This window comes from Gadus morhua, chromosome 17, assembly GCF_902167405.1.
Source record: "Gadus morhua chromosome 17, gadMor3.0, whole genome shotgun sequence".
Lineage (NCBI taxonomy): Eukaryota > Metazoa > Chordata > Actinopteri > Gadiformes > Gadidae > Gadus > Gadus morhua.
This window is the reverse complement of record NC_044064.1, coordinates 2,886,990-2,901,782: the sequence shown is the minus strand read 5'-3', so window position 1 is coordinate 2,901,782 and position 14,793 is coordinate 2,886,990. Positions and strand designations below refer to the sequence as shown.

Here is a 14,793-nt window from a genome sequence, read left to right as displayed (position 1 = left end):
GGAGGGGTGGTGCACTGACCCTCGCTGGAGGATATTTTAGTCTCCACTGCCAGATGTTTCCAGTCTGTAAGTGCTCTACCGTCCGGTTTTGAATGCGTCGAGACTGATGACCCGAGAGAGAGCGTGTGACAGAATGGCAGTGCTATGAGGGAGAGTCGGAAGAAGAGTGGTCGAAGGAGGAGGAGGAGTCAGTGTGTATTCAGGAGGAAGTGACTTGTGCTAGTGTTGATGGCGGCGGTGGCGGCGGCGGTGGTGGTGGTGGTGGTGGTGGTGGCTGGGTCGGCCCTCCACAAATTTGGCAGTTGGCGCTGACGACCGGCTACGCTAATGACCTGACACTGGCTTTCACCCAGCAGGCCACAGCCAGCTGCGGCGGACATCGACACGCATATGTGTCAGCCTAACATGTGTTTGCGGCAGTTTGGGGAATAGATGTTGGACGGGAGTGTACTGTGGTGTCGGAGTGCAGCTGCAATCGGTTGGAGTAAGATAAAGTGTGAGCTGCCGTAAAAGAAATGAGTTATGCGTCGTTACCAAATCTCTCACGCTCTGCTGGCCTGTCGAGGAATTATTTCCCGAATATTTGCCGTTGTCGGAACCTCCTTGTAATCTCAAGAATGTGTTTGGGGCAATTGCCAATGTGTTTTGGTAACTTTGCTTGATAGCGTGGGATCATTATGGAAGGTTTTTGTTAAACACTGATGCATTTTTGCATCTAAATCTATTCGGCTAGCATCGAATAGTTACGGGTGTACGCAATAAAAAAAGCTTGAAAAGTAAAAAAAGCTTGAGGAACATCTGAAACAACATTTGTGTCTTGTGGACCCTGACCCTAACTGAATCCCGTACTCACAAATGAACATACCGTGAAAAGTTCCCCTTCTGAGTCTTAGCCCCCTGACATTCAATCGTGTCCTTTTGACTTCCTATGTGCAACCTTAACGCCCGAGTAAGCCCCATTCCCAATAGGCCGATGTGAGGTGTGACCTGTGGGTTACTGACAGCAATATAGAACTGAGGCTGAACCCAACACGGCCCACTGCTTCTTGGAGGGGGCTTGCTATAAGGCAGGTTTCACAATAAGCAAGCAAAAGTGAGTAAAATGATCGTAGGGAGCATGTTGCCTTTAGAGTTGGGGGGATGATCTATGCGTAGAAGTAGCCTTCACAGGCTTTAGTGTTTAATAATTTGTACAGTTATAGATACATAAATGATGATGAGTGCCAGAATGCAATACTGTGTCTTTGAAAGAAGCTCTAATTTCCGGGCTGAAAAAGCTCCAATATTGGTGCTTGTGCATCCTTTGATGTTTTTTTGGAGATATTCTTCTTCTTCTGCGTTACAATACAGATGTGTTTACCCAGGTGCCGTTAGGCTGCGCCAATCATCCTCACTGCGCTCATTCAGCAATCAATGAGACTCGCTGTGTCTCATCGAGCACACAAAGTGAGCCCAGCAATCCCCTTTCTTAGACCACATAAACACACAGCGCCATTACTCTCCAACAACATCTGGAGGGAGACAGCTCGGCTAGTGTTAAGCCAGCCAGGGTTTTAACAAAACTCTGTGAAAGGGTAACATTTTATCGCTAGCAAAAAAAACGTGTGCCTGACAGAAAGTGAAACGAAAAATTACATGACAGCCGCAGACAGTGGGAGAGAGGCGTGTGGTGCACTTTGCATGACAGAGGTGTCATGTGTGAACACCCCTCTCTGCCTCTGTCTCTCTGTTGGTTAATGTGTCATTGGACGCCGAGTGGTCTCTTGTCTTGTCATGTGACAACAAAGCAGTGCAATCAATACCACTCAAGCGGGTGCCAGCTTTTTCTTTGACCAACGGGAAAGTTATTCAGTGCCTTTGGCTGCAGGCGGGCCATTACAGATAAACACAAGTATTTTGTGGAACATGTCTGTGTATGGGGGGAGGGTTCTGTGGGTGTCACTTAATGACACACACAAGAGATGTCAAGCTATGATAACAGTGGGAAATGACAGTATGGAGTACTATTTAATAATGGCCTTGTCCGTGATTTTAATTGAGGTCCAAATCATTAATCTTGAAAAGCATAGTTTACATTTTCTATTTGTCTTGATGGTGAGGCCCTTTGAGGCAATTTCATGGTGAGCTGCCCTGATCAGAGCTTTATCTCGGTTCTGTAGCTGACCATAGCATGAGAAACATATGAACCAGCTAGGCATCTGAAGGACACACATTGGTAGTAGCTACTCAGACATGCGTGCAGAGAAACTAACGTGTACACATAAACGAATGGTGTTTAAATTTTCCCACTTACTTTGAAAGCCTGATCTACCCCCAATGGACCTCTGACATGCGGTGAAGGCGAATAAGCTTCTCCGGGGGATTGAAGTCTTGTTAGTGCGGCTCTCTATCTGATAGGGATATTTAATTCCTCTGGTTTCTCTATCTACAAGAGTGACATTAATTCCCGCATTCTGCTTCCCTCCCTAAAAAGGCGCTTGGGCAACTAGTTCTAATTAACTCCAGCATGTGGTAATACTAATTCCCTGGTAATCCCCTCCTCCCCTCGTCCTCTTTATTGTCCGTCTCTGGCATGTCCATATCTAGTGAACTCCTTATCTCGCTCCCTTCATGCTCACTGCCGTCCCATTCTTCTGGCTGTCCTTCTCTTGTATGACTTCCTAGCTATTTCTGACTTCAGAAGAGCTGGACGTTTGTGTGTGTGTGTGTTGTGGTGTGTGTGTGTGTGTGTGTGTGTGTGTGTGTGTGTGTGTGTGTGTGTGTGTGTGTGTGTGTGTGTGTGTGTGTGTGTGTGTGTGTGTGTGTGTGTGTGTGTGTGGTCCGGTCTCTGGTGCATTTCTCGAGTGACGCTTTTGTTGTCGCTGACGCTGGCAACTTATTTTAGATTCACTTGCCGAGGGGGGATCAAATGTGCCCTCCTGGTGGGATGATACAAAACATGTTAGCAGTGGTGTTAACAAGGCAACGGCTCCATCTCTCTCTCTTCTGCCTTGCTCTGTGTGTGTGTGTGTGTGTGTGTGTGTGTGTGTGTGTGTGTGTGTGTGTGTGTGTGTGTGTGTGTGTGTGTGTGTGTGTTGAAGGAGATGAAGCAGTTTGCTGTGGGCGACGATACTTGTAATCCGTGTGCTCTGTGGTTGCAAACACCATCCGATCGAAAGTGCCATTCTTGAAAAAGCCAGTGGGGATACCAGCCTGCAGTGGACACTGGTGGGATTCAGACGTAGAATACCTTATCTCTTTGTATCCCTGCCAGCCATTTCCATAAATCTGTCCTGATATGAATAAATAATTGAATAATTCATAGAATACTGGAAAGCATTGTGTCAACTTGGATCCATCTATGGTTTATATATTCCCGCCTCAACAGGGTGGGAGATTGCGTTCCTACAGGATAAGGTCAGATTGTTGAAGAGGACCAGGGACTAAGGCTAAAGCTAGGGCTAGAGGGCAGGCTGAAGCACCACCACACCGGCCAGTTGGATGAAGAGGACCTCTGCTCGTCTGTGGGAGGTAAGAGCGCAACCTGTTCTTCCACAGTGTCTCCTCCAGACTCAATCTCCATCCCCCTGACCCTCTCCCCCTCCCTACAGACACTACAGTCTCGCTCTCCAACCCCCCCGACTGTCTCCCCCTCGCTAGACACTCCAGACTCCCCCCTGGATTCTTCCCCCCTCCATGGACACTCAAAACCCCAACTCTCCTTGTCCCCAGCTCCGTAGACACTCCAGACATATTCTCCACCTCCCTGTAGTCACTCCCCTCCTCCCCGACACTCATAACACATCCTCTCTCCCCCAGGCACTCGGAACTCACTGTCGTACTCCCCCTCGATCCCAAAACACTCAAGAAACCACCTTCCCCCGTCCCCAGATTCACTATCCACTTCCTCCCTCCAAACTCCAGACCCACTCTCCTACTCGCCCCCCTACTTCTGCAATCTATCACCAATCACCCACCATTGTCCTGTACTCACTGCTCAATACGATTGATCAATAAGTAGCATCGTGAAGTCAAATGTATCAGATGGTCGAGCGATCCTTACCTGCAGTGCACCACCATGGGCCCTGCGTCTGGGGGGTTGCAGGCTTTTACCCGCCGGAGGAAGGCCAGGAAGGGGGTGGGGTGCTCGGGCACGCCGTGATCGGGCCAGGCAGTGAACTGGAACTGCCTCACCTCCCGCTTCTCGCTGGAGCCGTTCTGCGAGAGCACAAGAGGACATGCCCACCCGTCAGCGATACTGAGAAAAACCCACAGATAGTTTCTGAATCACTTTCCTTTACCGTATTAAAAATAACAAGTGACATGTATGCAGCCGAAATAGACTGATGGCGCTGTGATTGGTGATTGTGGGGAGGGGGAATCAGTTTACACTTGTCTGATGAACTAGCGGGAAATAGTACTAGTTTGTACTACTAGTTTGGTTTCTAGCAAGGGGGGAGGAGTCTGCAATGGGAGGGAGGGGGCGGTCTTACGCAGGTAAGCTAGCTAACATAATTTGTCTGAGGGTAACCAATAATAGGGGGGGGGATTTAAATAATGACAGCCCCAAAGGTCAACTTACTTTATAAAGTGCAAACGTTCGGACGCAGTAGGTGGCGAGCTCCACCGTGTCCAGCAGCGTCACCTGTATCAGCCCGTAGGTCTCTGTTCCTCTCGTCGGCCAGTACTGGTCGCATTTTACCTACAGGGGGAGAAGGGAAATTACGTTATTCAAGAAAGAAGAAATCCTGGCCGAGGGATTAGGAGAATTGCAATTCTACAGTTTCTGCAAATTAGTTCTGTTTATTATTGCTGCATTTTTTTTTTCGTCACAAGTAACTTAATCCACTGCTGTTGATTAGGTGTGATTTCACAATCAAGGGAATGGTCTGCGATATGTGGTGGGAGCAGACAGAGCCATTTATTGCTCTGACAATCTCCATAATTACAACGGCAATCACAAATTCCCAATCATATTACTGCTCAGGGTTATTATCGTTCTACGCCTTGGTTGCCCAGTGAACGGCCAATAAAACATTGTTCCATTACTGCATTATTGTTAAGCTGCCAGAGAGGGAAACTCTATGAATACTGAGGAGGGTATAGCCTCACAGCCCATGCAGATGCTTTGCTTCTCCCGAGTCGTTTGTAATGTACTGTACATTTGCTTGGCTGTGACTGCATCACCCGGACTCCAGCTCCTCTTTCAAGGAGGGCTGTTTAACTGATTCCAAACGTACAGAGGGCCGATCGATGACGGCATGGATCGCAATGTTTATTTGAACACATTAGTCTCCCCGCAACTGGACAGCAGCGGACTACAGTCACGAGATCCGCAGAATTAAGTCCGGCTCGTCAATAGCATCACTGCCTGTGCCGCAGCTCCCGTCGGAAGCCCTGGAAGCAGTTCAGGTTTTAGCATTAGCTTGGGTGGGTTCAGACGTCAGAAGCTAATGCTATGCTAATCCCACATCGGCGGCGGCTCTCGGGCGCTAAAGGGAGTGATCAATAGTGACGACTCCGGGGGCTGTTAGGAGCAACAACAGCAAACTGCTCTCCGCTAAATGTCAAACAACATCAACACTGTCTGGGCCGGGGGAAAACGTAAATAAAAGGGGAATATGAGAGAGCCATCTCAACCAAAAAAAACATGAAAACCTTTTATGCTACACGCTGTTTTCATATTTCTATACAGTGAAAGCCCAGAGCCCGACAAAAAGAATAGAGGCCGGTCATCAATTATGGACTTTTAAAAGATTACCATATTGTGAAATGCTCAAAGGAATTTTGTTCATCGGGTTATTTAAAAAAAAAAAAAAAAAGGTTGTCATGGGGACTGGGTTGAAACTACTGTGTGGATGAAATTTGTGTGTCTCTTCAGATAGCTGCCAGTTGAAAGCACAGTTTGAAGGTAAGAAGCTTATGGGTCCATTGTACGGCTACCCAGACTCTAAGATGAGGAGGGATACGTGCTTTGTGTCTACATCGCCGTGGATGGTTGTTCGGTTGATCGTATTCATGTATTTAACGGTTCTGTCGGTAGCAAATCCAGACAAGCCCCGCTGAAGCGATCATCTGTCAGGTGTGCATAATTCCGCGCACAAGGAGATGATGGGTGTCGATACAAACGCATCCTGTTGTTATGACATTTGGGATGAACTCAATGTGTAGGTCACATTCAGTGCTAAATATTCTCAATCCTTCCTGAACGCATCTATTGAATGCAGCTAATGCTCAGATACCGTTCTATTCACTGCTATTTGAACGGTAGTATTCACGTTCCGCTCGTACCCGTGACCGCTCCTCTAGCTTGGTCATCATGACGATGTTGCCGCTCCTCTGTTCCCAAATCATTCGCCAGAAGTCTCCGAACGTCTCGGGCAGGGCGCCTTGCGTGGCGATGTAGGCGTTCTGCTTCCTGTAGCCGTCGATGTAGTTCGAGTTGATGTAGTCGCTGCCTGGAATGCCTGCAGGAGATAGGGATAGTAGAAATTAGCAGATCGGCACGGGTCGAGTGCTGCAAACACATCATGTGGTGCAAATTAAGTGAAGGACAAATGTTCAAGGGATGATTGTTTGGATGTCTGTGTTGATTTATGATTTATTGTAGGTACTGTATGTATTTCAACCCTATGATCATCTATTGATTCTGCACATTTTTTATTAATAACAACATATATATACAATCAGTCACATTTGAAAAAAATATTTCACCTCTGTAAATCAAGGTTTTTAGGTCTATTTTGCGATCGATCGGGAAAGGCGTATCATCTGAGAGTCTATCAATTTGAAACTCCCTCCCAAAAAGTGTCAGTTGCCTCCATCTTTCTTTTTTCCTCCCTTTGCTTATGAGAAATGAAAGGTGCGGCCTGTCTTTTCAATCCGAGGGGGGAGAGCGAGATGACAGCCAGTCGATGCTCCGGGAGAGGCGGTCGGGGAAGGCTGTTGTGGGGTATGGGGGGGGGGGGCTCGCGCACACACATGGTTTACCGAGATAAGTCTCATATGCATGGAGGCCACGTTGCAGAGATCCCCTTTACACCACCAACCCCCCCGCCCTCCATGCCACCACCCACTCACAAAAAATAAATCCAGAATGGAATATTAACATTCCGAAAAACCCCATCCATGTTTCCCTTCCGTTAATATATTTATTTTAAACCACCCCTCTTTTTTTTTGTGCTGCCAAGGAATTTTCACGACGGACAAGGTATAAATATAAATAAGACCGGGTGGCTTTTTTTATTTTCTCTCCACAGATTGAAGAGGAATGGTGAAGAACGGAGTCAATATTGTGAATGAAGGAGAATGAATCTGGTTGTTTTGTTGCATGCTGTATTTTCTAAATGGCTTTTGCCTGCACGCTGTCACTCAGGATTTGGATGAAACGCCAATGCCTCCCTCGCTGTCAACAAACTTATGAAGGAAAATGCATGTAGCAATACTACTAAGGAGCCAATTATCCGCGCAGGGAGATGGGTAAACACACACAAATGACAATGTCCCTGTCAGTCCTTTTCCCTTTTCCCCAAGTTGAATTTTAATCGTTTTCTTTTTGTGACCACTGCTGTGTCCTAGCTGAGTTATTTGTGCCTGATTCCCTCTGAGAACACATCTCCAGCAAGAATGCAAATAGTAATCAGGAATGTTGATGGTGTACGTTTTCCATGGCCGAGGGGAGAACCAGCCAGAAGCACACAGTTAATTCACTACCCAAGTGAATCACGTCATTTATGAAATTATTCACTGCTTTAAGAGCCACCATCAAGGCATCACACTCTTACCAGCACACTCCAACACTAACAGTCCTGTTATTCTGATGCCCAATTCTCAAAGTCAGCCCCTCTCCTCACACCCACTATATTCCCCCCCCACCCCTAAAGAACTCCCATCAAAGTAAACAAACCAGGCACAACTTGCCAACAGGCTTTAGGGGAGGAGGAGGAGGAGGAGGTCCCTGCTGCCCTCCCCCTCATGGCTGGCTGAGAGCAGCACCACCACACTCCCCCCGGTGTGTATGGGCGTGCAGATGTGTTGATACGCCACGCTAATGGGCTTCAACACTGCTCAGCTGAGTGCTCCTTTCTGAGAGCCTGCTTGCAGAGAGGGACTCTTTAGAAGCCACTTATTTATCAGGCTTTCTTTTCTTTTTTTACACATTAGCCTCCATTTGCTTGCCACAGTTTGTTTACTTATTATTATTATTATTATTATTTCGTTCACTTTCCCTGTAAAGGAGCCCCTTAGCTGAGGCTGTTAATTAGTGGCTGGCTGTGGGCATTCACACACTGCAACACGCTAACAAAAGAGCTAGCTCATGGTGAAGAGTTCCACTGAACAAGTGGGGACACTTTCGAAATGAAAGTTATGAAATATTTATCTCACCCCTAAATATTAATGTTGGAATGGTTGACGGTAATTTTGCTGAAGCTAAAATCTATGCTAATAAAATAAACATATGTTTTTCTTTTCCTTTTTGATTCAGCCATCTGGCTGCAATCAATGGCTGCCGTCACCATGGGGATAATGATCATAAAAGCCCGGGACCAATAAAGACATTGAGGCTGTAACTAACGATTATTTCCTTCCTTGTCATTACGTCCATCATTATATTTTGATTGTCTCATCAATCATGCAATTATTCTAAACCGTACCATTTTTGTAACCCGCCTAAAAAAAAAAGAAGAGGAAATCTACTTGATATGAAAACGTTTAAGATCATGTTCATTTTCAGGAAAAATTCTATTGTGGGTATTACAAAAACGATCCCTGATTATTTGATACATGTAAAAATATGTAAATCGTTCTGGTGCGTTTGTGCTACTGCCTGTGTGCGTGTTGTGCTAGGCGTGTGCGAGGCATGAGTAAACGTGTGTGGCTAATTACAAAAAAAATCAATGCACAGCCCCTCGTGGCGCCGACGGGGAACGTACCGTCGATCGCTGTCAGCAACACCCTGGAGTGGTCATATGCTATCACGTTAGCATATCTGTTCTTCGGCTTGTTCACTTCCAGGTTGGAGTGTTCCCACGTGAACTGTTGGCCAGGGTCGATGGACTTAAGGAAACAAACAAACAAACAAACAGAGAATTGAGGCATGAATCACACAGAAATACAGCCCAGGCAGATCGTTGTGGCTCTTGGCGAGGATCCCGGTTTACCGGGCGCAGCGGGTTGTATTTCGAGATAAACCGACGTTAACACAGAGTTCGTATTTTCGTATCAAGATGGCCGGTTTTCCATCGGATTTGGCTTGACAATGTGACATTGTTATTTCAATGTATTCTTTCACTAACACTTCTCAGTGATCTCTGTGTCTACTTAATTTGATCAGATGGATAATTTAAGGGGTGCCTCAGTCGGCGACATGTACAACTTTAGACAGTTCTCATGAGTAAAATAAATTAAATGAGTACAATTTCCCCACCGGAGGCTGCTGCTGCCACTTTGTACACGCACAGTGCTATCAGTAACTATGCGTCTGTTAAAACATATATAAATTGACACTAATGGCACTTTTGCTCGTCTAGCGAGGTTAAGAGACTCATCATTATTTAATCAAGTTAATGCGGTGTGGAAGATGGATCTCAAGTGCTACGCTCAAACTCAATCTCAGAAAGTAGAGAGGGCAGAGGTTCCCAAATACTTAGGGCAGGGCCATCTTATGTGAATACTGCAATATATTGAGACCGTTTTCGGCCTTCAGTTCAGAATAATAACTCATTCAACTGACAGGAATAAAGGACAGCTTATTTTTTTCAGACTTGATTCTTGGTTCTGTGTTTCTTTATTCAGTTATACTTTGAAGATCCCATTTTATCAGCTACAATGTTCAGCAAATTGCAGTTTAAAATACATATAATTTCATAATTGCTGGTGTCACCTCTTGTGCGTGTGTCTTTCAATGAGTTTAATAATTACTTCATAGTATATTCGTGAAGAATATATTTCACCAATGGGTTAGCAGGACACAGACCAAAAACATTTGCATCATACGATTATAAGTTGAATTGTAGACCACGCAAAATGTTGTATAGCAGTGTGTGTCATGGATAGAAAGAAAAAAACTGTAGTTGTCTAGTGGCATTGTTTACTTTGAAAGGGACCTAAATTGATGTATTGGACCTTGACTTGATATCCATACGGCTATAGGAGCGATAGACAATTTGTGCTATTGTTTCCAAGGCACAGAACCATGTTAAAGCTTTTGGATAGTTTTTTGCGAAGGACATGATACAGAGGAGATCCATTTGCAAGCTCATTAGACGCGCAGACTGATGAGGGACGAGTTATAGTTAAGCCATGCATTTGAATAGTTATGGTTCGTTTTTTTTCTATTGGACAAGCATTTCCAATATTATTTTTCGTACATTTTGATATGTAAGTTCTTCGTGTTCTGCTTAGTTTAACAAAAAAATAGATTGTAGGAAGTGACACATTCCTTGAGAAGTCTTTTCACTATATACTTTCTTACTCTTACTCAAGTAATAATTAGGATGACCTATTTAACTTCTGCTTGAGTCATTACTATTTTAAAGAAAGAATCCTAGTACTTGAGTAGTCTTTAACTACAGTATATCCAGCTCTGCTCACTCTTCTACTCATACTCATAAGATATTATGTCACCCTGTCTCTTGAATGTTTTCCAGATAACAAATTGAGTTTATAATTTTTTTATGACGTTCAATGAAAGTATTATGACATACCATGGTAATGACTTTGTAAACATTTTTTTTCAAAGCAAGGTGGCCTAATGATAAATTGGAATTCAAATAAGTGCATTGAACAAGACATAAATCAAAACATTGGTTTACCTTCAGAAAAACTAATTAAATATTACATCAGTATCTGGCTTAGTCTGATCTGAACACTGATCTGCAATATTTCTCACAATAAAGTGCCTCTCTTTACATTCCTGCTCAAAATGACTTTCCAGTTGTTGAACAGAGGTGCAAAGTAATTGGAATTCAATGCGATAAAAATGCAATTATGGAACTTGGCCAGCCAGGAAGACTGCTATATTGTGACCTTATGGATTTCTAGTCACTGGTATGACAGTGAGATAAAAATTGGCAGAGAAAGAGGGTGGACTGCTTTTATCCCACACATTGCCCCTGAAAGGACCCAGAACTGGCACAATCATTCACAGTTCCAACGATGCACACTGGAAATAGGTCCAATTACTGCATGAGCAGAAAATAGCATGCATGTCAACATAGTCTGCCTGCAGCCTATAGGATTTTTTGGTTGCTTTGCAATTTTCCTTATGTTTTTACACAGTGCCTGTCTCAGCAGAGTATGTTCAATCCATTCTAATATGCATTCGATGTAATTAAAACTGGAGCGAGGAAAAAAATGGGAAATGCCCCCTCCCCCTCCATAATATGCTTTAAAGTTTAGAGTATACCTCTGGTCTCTAGCATCAAAATGGCTTTCCAGGTAAGAGTGCTGTTTGAGTTTGAGCTCTCTCTCTCTCTCTCTCTCTCTCTCTCTCTCTCTCTCTCTCCCCCCCTCTCCCTCTCCCTCTCCCCCTCTCTCTCTCTCTCTCTCTGAAACCGACATTATGTCTCCTTAGTAGTACTTTGGTCTTAGCCAAATCTCTGTGCTGTGTAAATATCGGAATATAATAATGTGTTGTAGTTATGAAACTATAACAAATGGAAAGGACTGTTCAGTTCAGCCATCACTTCCAATCTACTGTCTGTCACAGGCCTGATCCACTTTATGTACGATAGCGATTTATCTTAAAACTACACTGTAGCTTTAGTGGCCTAAGACAACAAAGAATTAAGTTGTATTGATATAAATGTGTTCAATTTTCTATCTACTTGATTACATTTATTAATTATGCTACGGATAAAATGAATGTATTTTTGTCTAGTCCTTTGCACTGTGTGTTAACCCACCTATTCAATTTCAACCTCAAAGGCCAGCTCCTTCCCGTTGTGGTTTGCTAGTCTAGTTGTGTAAATGGCTTCCAGGAAAATATTATAAAATGTCGAGACTGTGGGTTGCATGTGTATGGGAAAGTGAACCACATATTTCAGTGTGTTGCTAAATTATTCTTTGGTTTGAAAAAACCCAAACCAATCCACCAAACATTGTTCTAGAAATATATAAAACATGACGCACATAACGAATATACCTGCAGATTCAGTCTCTGAGTAAATCATTCAGAAACAAAAGCAACAAAACGATAAAGACTGCAGGAAGAAAAGGGCTACCACGACACAAGCTCTATCTGTTTGTTTTATCACCAGTCCCTCAACGACCCTAAACTCTGTGGACCTGAAAGAAGCAGAAGACGGCGTGTCTTAAAGGGCCCGACCCCTGCCTACCTCGTACTCCTGCGAAAACTTTAGGTTGTCGTTGGCCTTCAGGCGCTCCAGGTGGTCAGCCAGCTCCATGATGGGGATGGGGGGGTGGGTGGCCATGCCTGTTAAGATCACATAGACAAGAGCACACCCGTCAGCCACGCAGCCTAGCAACAGCCCTGCATCACTAAGGAACGTGTCGGTGTGTTCGGTGTGTGTGTGTGTGTGTGTGTGTGTGTGTGTGTGTGTGTGTGTGTGCGGAACGGAATTATGGGAGAGTGGAACTGGTTAGGCAAGTTTGGTCACTCAAAGCAGTGGGCATGCTCGATAAAGAGGAGATGGACAGAAGCCAAAGAGAGGTCATCGCACAGGGCCTCTCCCTACTGCTGAGGGAAGAATGTTATTCACACCGAAAGCAGCGGTGGCGGAGCGGTCAGCGTGACAAGAAAAAGCACAAGGAGGACGACGACAAAAACGAGAGTAGTGAAACCAACAGCGGATGAGAAAACAAAAAATCTAAATCAAAGTAAACAGAGATAGGCGAGAGATGAAGACGTTTGCTTTGAGTAATGACATAGCGCCGGGTTGTCATTTCAAACTCCGCCTCCTGTGATGTCATGGGGTTGACACCGGGTTGATTACATGGAGTTGACGGGTGGGGTGGGGGGGAGGTTGGGGGGTTGGAGGTCGGGGTAGGGGGAGAATACAAGGCTAAGCAGGAAATAAAAGGGAGAAGAAGGGAGAAATAAAATGTTTGGCAAATAACATTTACCAAAAATAAAATCATGTCAAAATGTATAAACAAGACCAACTAACTTGACAAATGGAGGTTACTGAGGTAACCGGGAGCACCCAGACCTGTGGAGGAAACGGCGGTGTAAATAAAAAAGGTTGCAGCATCGCATCACCAAAACGTGATGACTTTAATTTCCCCCTCACAAACACAGGGTAGGAAGTAGCTTGAAATGTGCCAGAACTACGTTCTCTATGTGATATTAGTAATGCACAAATCAACATGCTACAAGCTTGTGCTACGTCATTGCTTAATCGTTGAGAGGACAGAAAGAACATGTAGTCAGAAGACATGCATAGTCATCACCATCCATCGCCTAACCAACCAGCAGAGAACACGTTTACATTTCTCTCTCGCGGTCGGCATCGGTGCTTGTCCGCCTGTCCGGCAGCACAAGGTTCTCGGCCGGGGCGTTTAATTTAGTTTTTGACTTTGACAAGGTGTGACTGACATTGCTGAAATTGAGTGCCCATAAATGTACGTGCTGCGTATGCTCGTTCGGTTTCGGGGGGGCTGAGGTGTGTAGGGCGAGACCCCAAGGGCAGGCGTATGGTTTATACAGGTTCAAACAATGCTGAGGTGCAGCTTGTTAGACGGAGAGCTGAGTGTGCCTCTTCCAGCCACTCCGGGGACCGGTCCGAGGGATTGGACGACGGCTGCGGCGACAACCCACAAACATCCATCTGCTCCGCCCACTTTTTTCTGAACGCCGGGTGTTTACAGCGTTTGGTTGTCGGTGCCAATTTTCCCGACAATTTTCGGCGGGGTGGGTGGTTGACGTGCCTGCATGATGAACCAACCTGTGCCTTTCCATCTTCGGCGTGAAAGCTCAGAGTGAACATTAGCTAATGGAAAAAGCGAAGCTCCCTTTTTCTCTTTCCCACTCAAACTTTCCCTTTTTTATTTATTTTTTCAGTCTCCACCACCACTCAAATTCCTTTTCAATGGCGATGGCGGTGAAGGCAGGGGGAAGACCAGGGACAATGAAAGTGCCATTTGTCACGTCTCGCTCAAACATCAAGCATCCTCAAGATGGAAATTGTCCCTGTCAAAAGGTGGGGGGGAGAGGGGGGGGCGGGAGAAGTGTGAAAGCGATGGCGTAATGGAGAACCTCTTCACGGGCTTAAGAGGAGCACGTCACGTGGTGGACGGTTGCTTTGATCGGGATAACGAGGGGTAATCGATGTAACCTGCTTTCAGGGTGTGTGGGCGGGGGTTGGATGGACGGCTTGAGAGGGGGTTGAGATCTCTCCAACAGAAGCCAGGGATGAAAACATGTCGGTAAATGCCCTGGCGGGTAATTGAAGGTTTTCATAAATATGCTTCGTCTTTTATCGAAACAAAGGAAAACAAGAAGCTACGAGATAATGGATCCTTCCTTTTGAAACTAGCCGACCTGGAAAAGAACACGGCTTGGATGTTACATTATCGACTCGTCTCTGAACACCTGTCCTTAAGTGGAGCAACTCACTCACAGGGTGGGTTGAGTGGCCCTCTTTTAGCTGCCTGCCACCTTTCCCACAAGATAAATGGACTGCGGCTCCCTCCTCGATGCCAAAATGCCACACGAGGATCGAGACGAAGTGTCCCCCCGGCCCACATCAGCACCACAAGGTCCGGCGAGGGGTGGAATATGGTGTTCAACGCTTCACACGCCGCCCCCTCTGTCGACCAAATGTGACACAAAGTAGTGACGCTTCCTATTGT

The 14,793-nt window shown here is 45.4% G+C and overlaps 1 protein-coding gene across 42 annotated transcripts in view; it reads right to left on the bottom strand.

Moving 5' to 3' along the window:
- LOC115529744 (receptor-type tyrosine-protein phosphatase delta) overlaps positions 1–14,793 on the bottom strand; it is a 370,859-nt gene that overhangs the window by 10,502 nt on the left and 345,564 nt on the right. For 21 of the 42 annotated variants that reach the window (XM_030338732.1, XM_030338737.1, XM_030338741.1 and 18 more), the window contains 6 exons: positions 13,110–13,151; positions 12,318–12,415; positions 8,913–9,036; positions 6,271–6,446; positions 4,562–4,681; positions 4,043–4,197 (listed from right to left, as the gene is read on the bottom strand). In XM_030338732.1, coding sequence (XP_030194592.1) covers positions 4,043–4,197; positions 4,562–4,681; positions 6,271–6,446; positions 8,913–9,036; positions 12,318–12,415; positions 13,110–13,151 — 715 coding nt within the window. The remainder of the gene's footprint in view (positions 1–4,042; positions 4,198–4,561; positions 4,682–6,270; positions 6,447–8,912; positions 9,037–12,317; positions 12,416–13,109; positions 13,152–14,793) is intronic. The other 21 variants (XM_030338746.1, XM_030338749.1, XM_030338753.1 and 18 more) reach the window with 1 other exon arrangement.